The sequence below is a fragment of the Fukomys damarensis genome, unplaced genomic scaffold (genome assembly GCF_012274545.1).
Source record: "Fukomys damarensis isolate Sample0158 unplaced genomic scaffold, DMR_v1.0_HiC HiC_scaffold_28, whole genome shotgun sequence".
NCBI lineage: Eukaryota > Metazoa > Chordata > Mammalia > Rodentia > Bathyergidae > Fukomys > Fukomys damarensis.
The window spans coordinates 45,998,288-46,014,278 of record NW_022900940.1 but is presented as its reverse complement, the minus strand read 5'-3'; the positions used below and the strand labels follow the sequence as shown (position 1 = coordinate 46,014,278).

The window sequence follows — 15,991 nt, the reverse complement described above, 5'->3', positions numbered from 1 at the left end:
CAACAGGGATAACTCTCTAGGGTTTATAGGTATCACTCAGTGGTAGAGCTCTTTCCTAGCATGTTTGAGGCCCTGAGTTTGACCCAAGCACTACACTAAAAAAATAAAATAAAATAAAAAGCTATAACTCTAGAAAGTATTTGTTAAGCTGTAGGACCTAGTGTGTGCCAAGCCCCTGCTAGGCACTTTGGACACATACAACCTGACACACTCATGGCATGCAGGGGTCGGTATCTCACTCCATTTTTATAGGTAAAGGAAAGGAGCTCAGCACTCTTCAGTTGCTTGATCAGTCTCTTTCAGTAAGCAAATCGCAAAGCCAAGTTTTGGATGAAAATTCATCAAGCTTCCCTTGCACAATGCAGTACATTGTCTCATTTGTCCTTTCATTAGCTCTCAGAGATAAAAATAAAATCTCAGTGAGGTTAAGCTTGACAAGGAGTGGGACAGGGAGGTGGGTGTGGTTCTGCGTGGCCACATCTCAAGCCTACGTCCAGATAAGCTCTTCAATGGTGCTAGCCTGACTTCTTTTTTCCCTGATTAGACAGGCACCCACCATCCATGAGCCCAGGGAGTTGTGAGCCTCCAGGGCCTTGGACTCAGAGCTCAGGCTCTTCCTGGCCCCATTTATACCACGCTCGGCTCTACTTTTCATCACTTTAGAAGAAACAGCCAAAGAGATAGATGGCTGTGCCCCACTGAGAAGTCAGAATATCTCACTGCCTCCACTGGACCCATGCTGAGAGGAGGGTGGCTTGTCTAATTATGTAGAGCCTTCATGCACAGATGAGCTAACCATGAGAAGGGTCTGCTCTGGGCCTGGTATCTGGCCCCTCTCTCCTTCCACGGTTAAGAAGACCAGCATGGAAAGCAGACACATTCCCCTGGAAGCTCACTCTCTGGCTTCCCCTTTCCGCTCTTGAAGAGTTAGTTACTTGATTCTCTGTATTTCTGTATTTTATGCAAAGGACTGTCAAGCTCTCAGTGAAAGAGGACAGCCTGCACTGTCCTGCCAGGCTATTTTAGGGAGCTTCAGTTGCGGTTTCTCTTCAGGTCATCAGCTGTCAGACAGCTGTGTCCGCCTTCTGGTCTCTCCTGCTAATTAAAGTCCAGCAGAGCCAAGGGACTTGGCCCCAGAGAAAGGAGAAGAGAAGACACTGAGAAGCTGGGGAAATGTGTCAAAACATGGGAGCCTCTGATCACCATCGCGGGAGTGCACTGTCAGACCAAGACCACACACCACATCCTGAGGGATGGTGTCCCTTCTGGTGCCCTCTCATCTGAACTTTTGTCGCCCCGTGGTGGCCCATGTTAGAAATGCAGCCAATACGCATTCACTTTATATTCATTTAAAATAAAATTTCTACCCTCCCTTTGCCCCTCCTAAGGGCAGGGATAAGGGAAAAAATGAGAAACAAGACCTGTCGTGTCGTGTAAAGGTACAAGATCCCAGTAATGAATGTAACTGTACTGTATACCTAAAATGTACCCCTAAACTCAAAAGTAATATTTTTAAAAAGAACAAGATTTCTAAGTGGTTATATGGGCATTGTGCAAAACGTTTTTTTAAAAGTCTCAGTTAAAAACAGCCTAGTCGGTCAAAGTCTACAGGTTCTTTTCTGCAGAGCTTCTGAGAGATTTTATGCACTCGGGCCCCATGTTTCCCTAGCTGCTCTGAGCCCTGCAGGAACTTTTTGTCTGGAATACCTGGTGCCCTTGTTCACGGGACTCTTACAGGTTTTGTAAAATGAACCAAAGAAGATTAATCATGATGGTCCCGAAGTACAGCCACAAATCCTCTAGTGTTATTGTTTGCATCACATTAGAAATAACCTATTTTCTCTACAATTTTATAGCATAGATGAGAAGCACAGTTTTAAATTCTGAATAAAAAATGGCTTTTAGAGGAAAGACTTAAATTCATATACTGTATTTCTTAAGCAACTTTCTCTTATGAATTAATGCGTACTAAAATGAATAATGCTCATCCTATTTGAATGTCACTATTAAATTGTTTGTGAGTTAAATAAATCATATTTTCCTGGAAAAAGCAGGGTCAGTTACAGTTTGAAGGGTAATGCTAGGCTTGCCTGGAAATAAAGCAGAAACTTCAATTGGCAGAACAGGAATGGGTATGTATGGCCTGCCACCTGTTGTAAATAAAATTTTATTAGAACACAGCAGTGCTCGTTTGTTTAAATAGTGCCTGTATCTGTTTTCACTCTACGATAGATAGGGAGTCACTGCACCAGAGGAATTATGGTACCCAAGGCCTAAAGTTCTACTTGTATGGCCTTTTCCGGAGATCTTGCTAACCTCTTCCATGGATTCATAGGAAGCATAAAGGTTATATAACCAAACCCTTCATCATGTCAATGAAAAAACTGAAAGCAGAGGCACTAGGAAATTGCCCAGGTTTATTTATGGTTGGGAGTTCTGGGCTTCATATCCAAATAGTCCTCATCAACACAGAGGTCAGGGATAGATTTGATCTCAGCATCTGCGCCAGTTGATTGGAAGTGGCCATCTGGCAGGTTGCTTGCGCCGGTCTCGCTGAGAAGGAATGCCATGACTCACGAGTCTCCCACGGGCCCCGTGGGTAGCACCTGTTCATGGGCCAGGTGTGAGCTCTGTGTTGACACTCGTCCGCTCCTCGTGTGTCACGGTTCTGCCGCTGCCTCTCTCCTTATACATGGTGTGATCAAATACACACTGAATGTTTAAATTTTAAAATGCAGTAAAATTACAGTAAAAGACACATTGCCATTAGTTCCCTTCACCCCCCCATTTTGAACACATGCGTCCCATCATTCCCGCCTCGTTCTGAAGCATTACTGGAAGTCTCTTTTCATGAGTGTCTCTACTTGTGCTGTTGTGGCCGCCTCCGTGCCTGATCAGTTCAGAACATTTACCTTTCGTGGTAGTTTTGATTTTAGGGGAGAACTAGAAGTCTCAGGGTGTCAGATCCAGTGAGTAAGGTGGATGAAGACACAAGTCTGCCTTTCTGTTGGATGGCACTCCTCAGCGGCAGCAGCATTCACTGTATTTTTTTAATCACACCTGGCAAAGACACTCGGGAAAGAGGTCTTCCAGAACTGCTTCAGAAAGTGGCCGGAGCAATGGGAGAAGTGTGTTCGAAGCCAGGGGGAGGATTTTGAGAGCGATTAGTGGCAGTGCGGTAAATATTTTGACTTTATAACTTGCTGTATATGTGGACCACATCTGGTTTGCCTGCTGTATACGCCCTTTATTCATCAGCCCAAGCAGAAGTGCTGTGCTGGCCCTCATTGGGACTCTGCTGCAGAGCTGCTCAGAAGTGATAGGCAATCCCTGCGTAAGGTCCTGCAAATGTCTCGCTTTGTATCATGTTCTGCTCAGAAGAGTTTTAACTTGGGATTTTACTCCAACTGGATATGTCAGTTACAGGAGGCTTCTTTTACTGTAAATATGTCCATGGGTCTCAAGGTAGGGGTACAAAGTAAAAAGTCATGTGTTTATTGGCATTGTGACCCAAACTGAAAGTCTTTCTGTTTGCATGTTTGTGCTTTTGTGCAGCTGGACAACCCAGACGAGCAGGCGGCCCAGATCAGACGGGAGCTGGATGGACGTCTCCAGATGGCAGACCAAATAGCCAGGGTAAGGACGTGCGGGGAGATGTTTGCTGGGGACTGGGCCATCGTCCAACTCAGAAAGCACACTGACTAGTAGACCCCTTGAAAGTCAGAGCACAGAAGCAGGGAGGAGGAAGGGGAGGGCATCGTCCTGACTGGGCAGCAGCCCTCCTTGCTCAGACTGCCCCGTAGGTGCCACCCGCATTTACTCCCCAAGCTCCAGCCAATACCCACACACAGGCTGCTACCCTGGTGCTCCTACTTCCCACCGCCTACTGAACCTCTGCATTTGGACAGCTCCCTGGCATTTCAAGTTGAATGTGTTCAAAATCTGGGTCCTTGTCATCTGCCCACCACACGTACTACCTACACCCCTGGGCTCACTGCTGCTCATGTGTCTGTGTGCGGTTACTGCAGATGGGGCCTCTGGGCATTGTCCGCTTCTGCTTCCTCCTCCCAGCACTCCGGCTCCACTGAGTCCGCCACCTCCCTGTGGGTGGGCAATCTCTTGGCTGCTTTCCGGCTTCCTTACCTGGGAATCGAGTGGCTCCCACTTGGCATCCCTGGCCCGTCCTCCCTGTCACCCTCCATCCTGCGGACAAACATCTGAGAAGAGAGACCTCGGGATCCTCAAACGTGTTGCACCCTGCCCGCTTTAGATTGACTCCTCCTTCCCACCGTATCCCCAGTCCAGCTGCAGGGATGCCTGAAGACACAGGCCCTTTCCAGGGTCGGTACCTTCTCCCCTCCTGTAAGCGAGCTCACTTACTCAGCCTCAGGTACCTGGCTGAGAGAACCTTCTCCAACAGCCTAGAGGTTTGTCCTCCTCACCTGGCTGCTCACATGGTACTGCGTGTAGGCCTTCCTTGTAGCAGACTTTATCACTGAGTGGAGATCAGTGGTTTACCACTGTGAGTCTCCTGGGGCTTTGGATTCTTCCTTACTGTGGATGATTAAAACAAGTGTTGTCTACTGTTTGCTGTCACTGCCATTTATGTTGTTGTTATTACCACTCTCAGTACTGCTAGTATTCACTGTGACCTGATTCTGCGTCGGGCATGATGAATGCTTTAAATGTGTCATCTGTATCAGTTCTCAAAACAGCACCCCCAAAGCCATGTTTGCTATCATTCTTGTTTTCGAGATGGGGAAGTGCCAGTTCGGCATGACAGACAGTAATAAAGAGGCAGATTGGACCCTCAGCTCAGGTGTGTCTGAATAACAGAGCCAGCGCTAGTCAGGCTGTCTGAACGCAGAGATGCGCTCCTGTATGAAGAATCTAAAAGGACCCAGAAACTTAGTCACCAAAATAAATAAGACTTTAGTAAATACTCTTATATCATAATTAGTGCCCAAACTCCAGGATAAATAAAATGTCAAACTTTTAAACACCTACCAGCTCCTCGGGGTCCCCCTGTAGCCAAGTCTGAGGGCAGAGGCTGCGAGATGCCAAGAATGCTGGCGGGAGAGAGCTTGGCAGTGACGTGTAGAGGAGTCCCCAGATCTGGATATATAGAAGAAGGTTTTCCTAACTGGTGGAAAACCAAAGAGAGATTCCCAGAGGAAGGGAAATCCCTCTATCTCTGTGGAGGCGTTTTTGCTGAAATGTTTTGCATCTTGTTCTTGGACACCTTTGAAGTTTACAGTGAAGTCAGTCTAGTGGCTAAAAATAGTGCAGAGTTGCAGGAACCACCCTAGGAGTTTGTCCCAACCCAGGACTAACAGGGATGAAAGACAAAACACAGAAATAATTCAGAAGAGGACCGGGGGATTCCCGCCTGTGGTGGACAGAAGAGCCCCACACTAGTGGCTCTCCTCACTTTTATTAGGCTCGCTCAAAGAAGCAAGGGACAGGGGAAAGTTCACTGGGTTCTCGTATTTACGGACTGCGCCTGAACGTGTATTTTCTTTACTCAGACTTCAGCTGCAGTTGATTCTCTCCTGAGACCGGCTGGCACCAGCATGTTAGCACACAGCCCAGGGGATGATGGCCCCTGTCTCCTCCCCGCCTCAAGGAGAGTTCAGCCCAGTCATTAACCTTCCACCTGGTTCCCCACACACGTTATAGACTTGGCTCAAGGTAGAGTAGGTTCTTGTGTTTTAAATGGGCATAAATATCAGCAGGGCTTTAGAATTTAATTCCTCTGTAAATGCAGCATTTTCTGTTAGTGGATTGTCTAGAAAATGTAGGTCATTTGGTCCATTCTCTTGTATTTTAAGCAACTATTCCATCCCCGACTAATAAGTATTCATGCCTAGTAAATAAAATTACACACAGTTTAAAAACAAGTTCAAGACAGGTTTAATTATTTTGTTTACTTTGAGGCTTAACATGATAACTTCTGAAACTAATATTAGGCTAGTTTTCATTTTTAGAAAATCATAAATGAATACTTGGTATAAAATGAGCCAAAATGTTTGCTTCTGAAAAGATCCAAGACCTCTCTCCCCTCACCTTTATCCTAAATATTCTACTGCTAAGCAGATGTTGTTGATAACTTGGAATTTGGAATAATATAATGAGCAACTACAATGAATCTTGTTTTTTATTTAGCTTATGGCAAATACTTTCAAAATGCATGGAGGATCCCCAAACATTTTAGGTTTGGGCAATTTCTATGAGGTAGTCTTCCTGCAGCAATCTCCTACTTTTCTAGGAAAAAAAAAATTTTTTTTTCTGGTACTGAGGCTTGAACCAAGGGCCTTTCCTCTGAGCCTACATCCCTACCCATTTTTTAATTTCTATTTTGAGACAGTCTAAGTCCATAAATAACCCAGGTTGGACTTGAATTTATGATCCTCCTGCTTCCACCTCCCAGGTTTGCCACCACAGCCAGTATTTCTTTAAGAAATTGACTCTCTTCTGCAATGTCCTTTCATGCCATTGGCCCCTTTGCCCACAGCACCTTGTTCTTGGAGTTAGTTCTTCACCCATGGAGAGCCTATCACAGTTCCCAGACTGGCCTGGCATGAGCAGATGGCTTCTAAATGAACGGTTGCTGCAGGATAGACTGAGGAATGCCTTCGCAGGCCCATGGGCTGTGGCCTGACAGACTGTGCTCCAGGACTAGAAAGGGGCCTGCCGCTGTGCTGGGGATGAAGCTGTCCTGGAGGAGAGACAGAGACAGGGAGCCCACCAGGACGCCAAGGAGTCCTTGGATGCTTACACACCTCTTCCCAGTTAGTCTTTGATTTTAGCTGTGCAACTGCTTTGCCCACGGTTTGGTTGGATTCTAAGAAGAATAAAATCCCTTTCATCTAACCTAGTCAGGCTAATAGTGAGGAAAACTGAAAAATATCTCATCTACTAAAAATTAATTAAAATGTCAAGATCTCATATATTAGCAAGCTGATGGAGAGATATTGATGCAAGGCACCATGGCTTCTCTTCTTGTAGTATGCCCTGGTTTTCTATTTGCAGCATGACAGTGAATTTTAGTGAGGATGTGCAGTTCAACGCTTGTGCTGAACATCAGCTCCCATACATACAAAACCAACAATTTCTAGATACAGATGTCACCCATCGTGTATAATCACTCTCTTCTCTGACTTGAAAGATGGGTGAAGCACTTGAGTTTGCAAGTGAGAGGCACCAACTCAAAGTAGCTTGTGGTGGATGGGGGGATAATTTTAGGGATCTTGCAATGTGTAGCCAAGTCCGAGAAAGGACAGGAACCAGGGGCCAGAAAGGGGTCAGTGTTTTCTGTCCATCTCCCTTCTGTGTCCTGTGTGACCTCTCTTGCTCTGCAGACCAGCCTCCTTTGCTGCTCAGGTGGAAGCGTTCCTGTGCCATGGCTCTGCATGTTTCTGGCCTGTACAGATAGGAACCAGTTGGCCCCTTTCTGAAATCTTTCTTCTTCTTTCCCTTTTCCTCTTTATCCCTACCTCCTGCAAGCTCATAATTTCAAAAACTGGACCTAACTTGGTTCAAGGACCAACCCTGGTACAATCTACCAATGCACTGTGGAGAAAGCGTGAGGGTCTCACTGGGCACATGGATTCTGGAGGTGTCCAAGTGGTACCTAAGGAGTAGGGCTGTAGGTGGGCACCAGTACAAATTCAGGGATACCCCAGATGTCCCTGACACTATTAACTATCATGTGCATTGCATTCATTATGTCAGTGACCACCTCACTCTGTCCATGTTGACTGGGAAACCCTGGAGTGACCATTGCTGTGGAGGACTCAGCTGTCCCCAGCCCTCTGCTGAGTTGAAGTGATGTGCTCAGTTGCATTCCATTAAGAAGCAGAAAGCTGATTCTCCAGTTCAGTTTCAGGCTTTTTTTTTTTTTTTTTTTTTTTGAGTAATCAGATGAGAGACAAGAAATTACTCCAAGACAGGGCTGTTTGCCAGTCCTCTCACTGATGATTGACTCTCCAGGAAACAGCTTTCCCTTTTTCCACTAAAATCTGCTATATACTCCCTTTAGTTTATTTAGAAGCCCAAATAAGATAGCAGTATTAAGTGAAACTGACTTCCAGAATTCAGAAAGCTCTTAACTTTGATTTTTTTTTGGAATCTGGACAAGGGATTGTAAAGACCCCTGGGGTTTTGCCTAGAGCATCTAAGCATCATGCATTTCTATTGAAAGGCATATGTTTGTCCTCTCTCTTAGGAGATAGGGAGGCAGGAACAAGTCTACTGTCCCTTACCCATAACCCTACACTATAACCTATCCATTCATACCAGCAGCCTACAAATCTACAAACTGTCAGCCAGAGGCAGCTGCAAGAGAACATCAGACAGAGATGACCTCACCGTGAACATCAGTCACGGAGCCTTAAAAGTTGCAGGAAGAGATCTGAATGCATATTTTTTAAATATGGTAGAAAGTACTTCTTGATCCCTGTTGAAACATTTTCCCAAATCCTCTTATGTTGACCTTAAAGTGTCCCGAAATTTCACCCAGGAATTAAATCTAAGTTATTTAAGTTGTGTGATCAGATGTTGACACTGCAGCTTAAATAGGCAGACTGTGGCATTAGTGCTGCTGTGATGTTTGCCAGTTCTTTTGGCCACGTTTTGGGGTAAAATTCCAAAATTGTTGAGCTAATTACATAAAACAAATAATACAGCCTTTATGGTATCCATGGCAGAAGTCAGAGTGGAACACCACTAGTTTTTCAAGCTATCATTAAATGTGGACTTGCTATTTAGACCCCTGTGCCGAGCAAAATTACCCTCTTATATCCTGGATTTATTGCAACCACCAACAGAAGTTATGTCTAATACTTCCCTCATGAAAAAATTCTGTTATTCACATCAGCACAAGTCAGATGGGGATTGAATCTCTCCCGCCAGCGAATGATCCTGATCCCCAGCTTATAAACTGCTGTGTGGCCTGGCATCTACTCTCTCTCATGGAGGAGCACAAGTGTCCACACATACATGGAGGAAGTTAGTTCAGTTTGTTGTCTGGGGGAAAAAAAAAGGGCATTTGTAGAACATTTCTCTCACTTTGGCCTTTGTAAAATAGCTAAGAACTCAGGGAAATCTGAGTTCGAGGACAAAGCTAAATTCTGGGGAGTTTCCCTGAAGCTCATTCACGTGGAGGAGAGTCCATCTGATTCACAAAAGTTGAGGAAGTACAAGTGATCAGGTAAAGAAGCTAATCCAGGAAGCTCCCTGAATCCCACGTTCTCACTTCTGTGATGCCGACTGACAAATGGCTACCAAGGTTTCCTTTCTCTCGTCTGATATGCCCATTCCCTCCTATTCCTCTCTACAAGTTTCCCAGTGCTGTCCATGTTGAATGGAAAATGGTGGGGTGGCTGTTGCTATAGAAGACATGGTTGTCCCCACCCCTCTGCTGAGCAGGATCTATGGGTGAGTTGATGTACACAGGGTGCTGAGGGGCCCCGAAGTATTGGCTCAGCTGCGTTGCAACGGGGGACCGGACAAGTCTGCCCCATAGTATTGTAGCTGACCTGGACTCTGGAGCCAGCCTGCTGGGTTTCTGACCCATCTCTGCTTGTTATGCTTGTTTTCTGCCTCATTTCCTTCCAGAAATGGGGGTAAACAGAAGTACTTTCCCCGGTGCTTTGTTGGAAAAATTAAAAAAGGTAAAGCATGTGAGATATGTAGACTAGTGCCTCATATACTGTTGGCAGTTTGTAAGTGTCAACTAACATCATCATCTCTACTGTAGTCACCATCATTTTAATGGTAGTGTGTTCTGGTGGTGGTGGTATGTGTGTAAAGATCAGTGGTCAGCAGTGTTCACATTTGGTTTATCTCTTACGTGTCACATAATATTTGTTTTCTCCATCTCAAATGTAACCGAAATCCAGATGAGTGACAATACTGTCTCTCATCATAAACCAGGAATCAAGAGTCGAGTCAGCTTCACTCACATGGACTGGATGAGCTTCCTCAGTGCCATCTTGGGGCTCTGTGTAGGCCTCATGACTTCATTTATCGCATGGTGCTAGTCAGAGCGCCTGATACATGATAGGACCCCAGGAAGTGTTGGAGGTAGTTGTATGAAATAGCTGCAGCTTTGTCACCGAGTGCCTATGTGTAGAACGTACCCTTCTATTGTATTTCTTTTCTTAAAGGGTCTCACTGTGCTGCCCAGCCTCTCCTCAAATTTTCAGTCCTCCTGTTTCAGCCTCCTGAATATTAGGATTCCAGGCATGAGTCACTGCATCCAGCTATGCGTCCTTCCTCCTGATTGCCTGACAGTGTGTGTCAGTGAGGGTGGTCCTCTCAGTCTTGTTTATATCCCGTTCATCTTTTGTGGCTAAAACACAGAAAAGCCAGCTACTAAAGAAACGATTAAACTTTCAAGTGCTATTTTTCAAGAGCTCTACAAATCCCTCCATGTGGCTGAGCACAAATAACCCTGATGGGGACTGTCCTTAGGAGACCATCCCAGAGCTGGAGATTTAGCTCAGTGGTGCTGCACCTGCCTTGTGAGCACAGGGTCCTGAGTTCGATCCCCAGTACTGGAAGGAAAAAAGGAGACCATCCCCAGTGTGAAATGTATCAGCCCAAAGCAAAAGCAAATTGCCTGCAGAGATTTTCTTCAGGGGACTCTGCCGACACGTATACCATGTCTTTTAAAAGGCAAGATGAAAAAATGATTCTTTTGCTAATGCTAATTTATTTTTATGTCTAGAAAGGTAGCAACAGAGACAAGATTATATTTTCCTTATTTTGGCACAACTATTCTTTGAATGTGTTTATAATGGGTCTGACACTGAAATCTCCTCAAGGTTGACAGAATGCTATTTCTTCTCAAGGTTTAAGTGCTCAGTTGAAAAAAAAAAAAAAGGCCTGTTTTCCTTGTAGACTCAATTCCATGAGCCTTGTTTCATGATGCCATTAGGAACTGTCCGTGCTGTGGAAATAGTTATTGTTTTTTTAAGTTTTCCAGTATTCTGCTGCATGGAGTTTGGTGGGAGCTAACTCTGCACCAGAATGGTATTATCTGTAAACCCTGAGTTTTCTTCCAAAATATCAAGACTGTACAATTTAAAGGCCTCAAGTGAGTCCCAAGGCAGGGTGTGATTAAAGGGACTGTACCTGATGGTCCTTCAAAGCAGATTAGCAGGAAAAAAATTCACAAACACTAATTATCCTTTCCTTCACCCTGGCAACTAACTGTGAGACCAGCAACTGGCAGTAAAAATCAAAGATGCCACATCCCCAGTCCCCCAAAATGTGTTGTGAATCCCCTCAGATTTGACTCCACTCTAAAAGTGAACTAGATCAATATACTTTACCTCAAGCTTTTGTCATGTAACCTTTGCTGCTTGCCAGCCTTTAACATGTTCTAGGGGCCGCTCTCCGACCATGAATTAACCTCCCTTTTCCCACCTTTCACTTTCCAGAGGGCCATACTCTAGGGGAGGGGAAGATACCTTCTGTGGACTATGTACAGATCTTCTCAGATTCATTCTTGCCTGTGGTAATTTCCATGGGAGGAAGAAATACCAGTGACCTGTCTCAGCCAACTCAAGTTGACAAGTTCCTCTCCATCCATCAGACCCTCAGCCGATACGTCACCTGTTGTGAAACACCACCCAGTTCTTTCAGGAAAAATTCATACCAAATGTGTGGCCATTACAGAATCTACATTGAATTCCCTTACAGGTTTTTCCTCCCCCTAGATGTAAGCTCAGAGCAGTTTATATCCTCTGTCTAGGATCCCTCTGCTGAAACACTGTACCATGTTTGTGGTGATAAATGTTTTCTAAGTGATGGTGGCCCACCCATTGAGTTGTCCTCACATTTTCATGGCCTTCTGCATAAAGTCCCCTTATGGGTTTAAGAATGAGAACAATCAAGGGCTAGGGATTTAGCTCAGTGGTTCCACCTCCTTCCTCACAAGCACAAGGTCCCAAGTTTGATCCCTGGTACCAAAAAAAAAAAAAAAGAAAGAACAATCAAGTCACTGTGCAGAAGTTTTTAGAGACTTTTGGAATTCTCTTACATTGAATTATCACTGGCTACCTTCAAGGCCATAAATGTATTGCTGAATTTCAGAAATATCTGTCCTACATCTTCTCTGACATTGACCCTCAGTGTGTATAGAAAGCACCATGCAGCAGGCTGAGCCCAGCTTTAGTGAAGAAAACAATTGTTCTCAGAGGTTCCACAAGAACTGGTACTCTGAGCTGCTGAATAGGTTTCAGAGCCCCATCCTCATGCAGATGGAAAAGCAGAATCTTCTAGAACTTAATTTATCATCTCTCCATTTCTAAATATACAGACAGCTGTCTGTTCACTGTGGCCTCACATGGCAGAAAGAATCAATATATTCTCTGGCACCTCCTTTAAGGGCACTAATCCCATTCAGGAGGTCTGTGCCCTTATGACCTGACCACCTCTCAAAGACCTCATATCCAAAGAGCATCACAGTGGGGACCAAGTTTGGGAGGAACGCTAACGTTCAAAACACTTACTGCAGCATTCAGTCCACGGCATTAAGTGTAACCAAGAAGGGGAGTTAGGTATCATGAGCAAGTCCAAAAATGGGGGAGGAGGGAAAGGGAAAGTGTTGAAGCAGAGATAGGAAGATGATGGGGAAGAGTGATGTGGGGAGAAAGGAACCCCACACATAGGACAGTTTCCACATAAGCAGAAGCCTGGCATAGCACAAAAGCATCCCAAGGAGCTATGCAGAAGGCCCAGCATGTGCTTTTGGGGGAAGACTGTGTGGTGAGACAGAAGCAGCCTTCTAGCCAACCAGTGTTTAGGGGGTTATTTGAAGGAAAACAAGAGGCTCCCAAGGAACTGACATATAAAAGGAATAACTAGGCTTTGTGAGATTAGAAAACCAGACCAAATCCAAGCTTCTTTCTATGACTCAAGACAACCTCTTCTCTGCTTTTCTCTCCCTCCTTGTCTTCTTCCTTCCTTCCCTCTCTCACTTTCTCCTTCCTCCTTCTTTATATTTTACTTCCTTCTCTTCTTTGTCAGGTCTCTTACTTAGCTTGGAACTCATTCAATATGGCAGCCAACCCCCGCTACCAACCAATTTCAATCTTAGTGTTTCTCAGAGCAGTTTAATTACTGAAGAGAGTGATCTGATTGATTATTGGCCATTTTGCCACACAGAATTGGCAAATCAACTCACGTTCCTTTTGACCTATATAGAGTTCTACACCAGCAATAGTGATGGCAGATATAAGCAAATCAGCACAGCATATTACTGGCCATAGAAATTGGCTCAGATTAGGTACATAAATCAGACTTTGGGTAGGAGTCCTAAGACCAATAATTCTCCATCTTTCATGGACATCACAAGAGAAAATACTCATTTGTCCTATAGATAGTGGGGTACGATACTGTGAGATCCAGATATTAAGCAATATTTTTTGACATTAATATCATGGAGCCAGTCGAAAGGAACCAAAACCAAGATTCTGAAGAAAAACGCATTGGGGGTGACATCATTTGAGCTATAATTCCAGCTTTGCTTGAAGCTGAGTCTACCCCAAGACATTTCCACTCTGATCTATTTCTTCATGTTTTTTAGGCCAGTTTGAGTTGGATTTCTAGACAGATTTACCTTGCTCCTCAACCCACTGATTATGGAGCAGGGCTCAGGAGGATGGTTTCCTGCTCCGAGTAGGAAGTGGTTCAGTGATAAGGTGATCGAGCTGCAGAATGTTCCTGGCACCCTGACAGCTTAGAGGTTTAGCAAGCAAACAGCATGACTAGAGCATGTGGCCTGCACAGCTGAATTCATAAGTACGGGAGGTAAAAAGTAGAGGTCAGCTCTCATAATAAATTGTTCTGTCTTCTTTTCTAAAGAGTTTTAAATCACATTTTTCATCACTTCACTGATTTTTTTTCTATTTTTCTTGAAAACAGAAAGTATTCTTCTTAGAAATAGCCACGGGCTATGTTTGAAACATCTCAAATGAGCTCCTTTTGAATTATTCATGTGAGAAAATCTCAGTAGATATCCAGAAATAGGGTGTCTTTCTGTTTCCATAACTTAAAAACAACTTGGCTACATTTGGCTGAAAAGAAAAACTCTTTCACTTGAATCCAGATTTGAAAAATATCACTTCATTTTCCTTTGCATAAGTCAAATATGCTGGAGAAAACTGGGAGTGAAAATAGAACTATAGCAAAACATAGTTCTTTCCTAGTGTAGGTTTATGTATTTGTGTCTTACCTCTTAGAGATTGTAAATAATTAGAAGTCAGGGCCATCTTTAGACAAATAACAACTAGCTTGAACATTTTCCTGGTACAACTTAGTAATATCTGGGAAAAATCTCATTAGTGGAAAGTGTGATCATAACTCTGAGCCACAATACAAAATCTTACTATGTATATCAGCTCTCTATTTAGTCCTCTGTTTACTCTTCTGCTTTCCAAGGAACGAAAATTTCCGAAGTTTGTATCCAAAGAAATGGAAAACATGTACATTGAGGAACTGAAGTCCTCCGTCAACCTGCTCATGGCCAACTTGGAGAGCATGCCTGTGTCCAAAGGTGGAGAGTTCAAGCTCCAGAAACTGAAACGCAGCCACAACGCTTCCATCATCGACATGGGTGAGGAGAGTGAGAACCAGCTCTCCAAGTCAGACGTTGTGCTGTCTTTCTCCTTGGAGGTAAAAAGCCCTAAACCCTTGAAAGTTTCCTGGCACAGCAAGCAGGACTGGAGTGATTAGATGCATTGCAATCAGTCTGCCCCCTCCCCCTTACTCCCCTTAAGCAGTTCCTAAAATAACAGTTTGCTAAGCGTAGGTCAGCTAATCCACCAGTGATTCCCCCTCTCCAGGAGCCCACATTTTTCCTAAGGAAATGCAATCTTAAGAACCACCTACTAAATGAAATCTTGGATTGCTTGCCCTGTCTTAAAGCAGTGCTCAAGAATTTGCAAATACCTTATGTAATTTAGAAAGCTTCTAATTTTGGCAACCTTTGTTACAGTTAGAAGAGAGGCAGTCTAGCCTCATTTTGCATTACATCATATATTTTCTTTCCCATATCTTTCCTGTTGGATACACTGTAGAGTCCCTTGGTAGTAGCTCCTTTTTAAATTATCTCTGCACCTTCAGTAAGAACACATTTAGACGAGGATTGCAGCAGAATGTTCAAAGTGGCCATTTTTGTATAATTTCCCTTCATACATTGGCTCTTCATGTATGAATGTTAAGAAAGGATTCTGATCTATATACATCCGAATTACTTGGGAAGCTGTTTCAGTAAGAAGATTTCTGGGCACCACCCAGACCGGATGAACCAGAGTCTTCAAGTGATGAGAACAGAAGATGGTGCAACCACTTTGGAAATTAAGTTGGCACTTTCTCAAAGAATTAAACATAAAAATACCATGTGATCCAGCAATTCCACTCTTAGATATCTATTCAGTAGAAAAGAAAACACATATCCCTACAAAGCTGTGGTTGCAGATATGTATAGCAGCTTTATTCATAATACCTAAAAGCAGTAACAACCTAAATGCCCATCAGTTGGTGAGTGGATAGACAAAATGTGACAGACCTGTGGAGTGTGTTTCCACAAGTAAGAGGGACAGCGATGGATGTATGCTGTAGCATGGATGAACCTCAAAAGTACTGGCTTAGTACAAGAAGGCAGACACGAGATATGGAATATCCTGAAGGCAAACCTACAGAAACAGAGTATATCAGTGCTGCCTGGGCGAGAGACAAAAAAGTTTTACAGGGGAAGATAAAAATTCCTTTAAGAGAAAAAAGAAAGAAAAGAAATACCTAAAACCAATTCATAATCATGGGCACAGAACTTGGTAAATTTACTAAAAATCACTGAATTATAGACCTAAAGTAGTCTATGTGAGATATCTCTCAAAACAGTTGTCAGAAAACAAAAATTCTACTCAGGATGAAATCCTGGCATGGGTCGTATTACAGACTACCCAGGTACTTCTCATAT

General features: G+C 43.9%; 1 protein-coding gene across 25 annotated transcripts in view; it reads left to right on the top strand.

The window, feature by feature from the left end:
- Cadps (calcium dependent secretion activator) overlaps positions 1 to 15,991 on the top strand; it is a 418,444-nt gene that overhangs the window by 164,446 nt on the left and 238,007 nt on the right. For all 25 annotated transcript variants that reach the window (XM_019204903.2, XM_033756967.1, XM_019204905.2 and 22 more), the window contains exons 4-5: positions 3,556 to 3,636; positions 14,452 to 14,685. In XM_019204903.2, the coding sequence (XP_019060448.1) occupies positions 3,556 to 3,636; positions 14,452 to 14,685 (315 nt within the window). The remainder of the gene's footprint in view (positions 1 to 3,555; positions 3,637 to 14,451; positions 14,686 to 15,991) is intronic.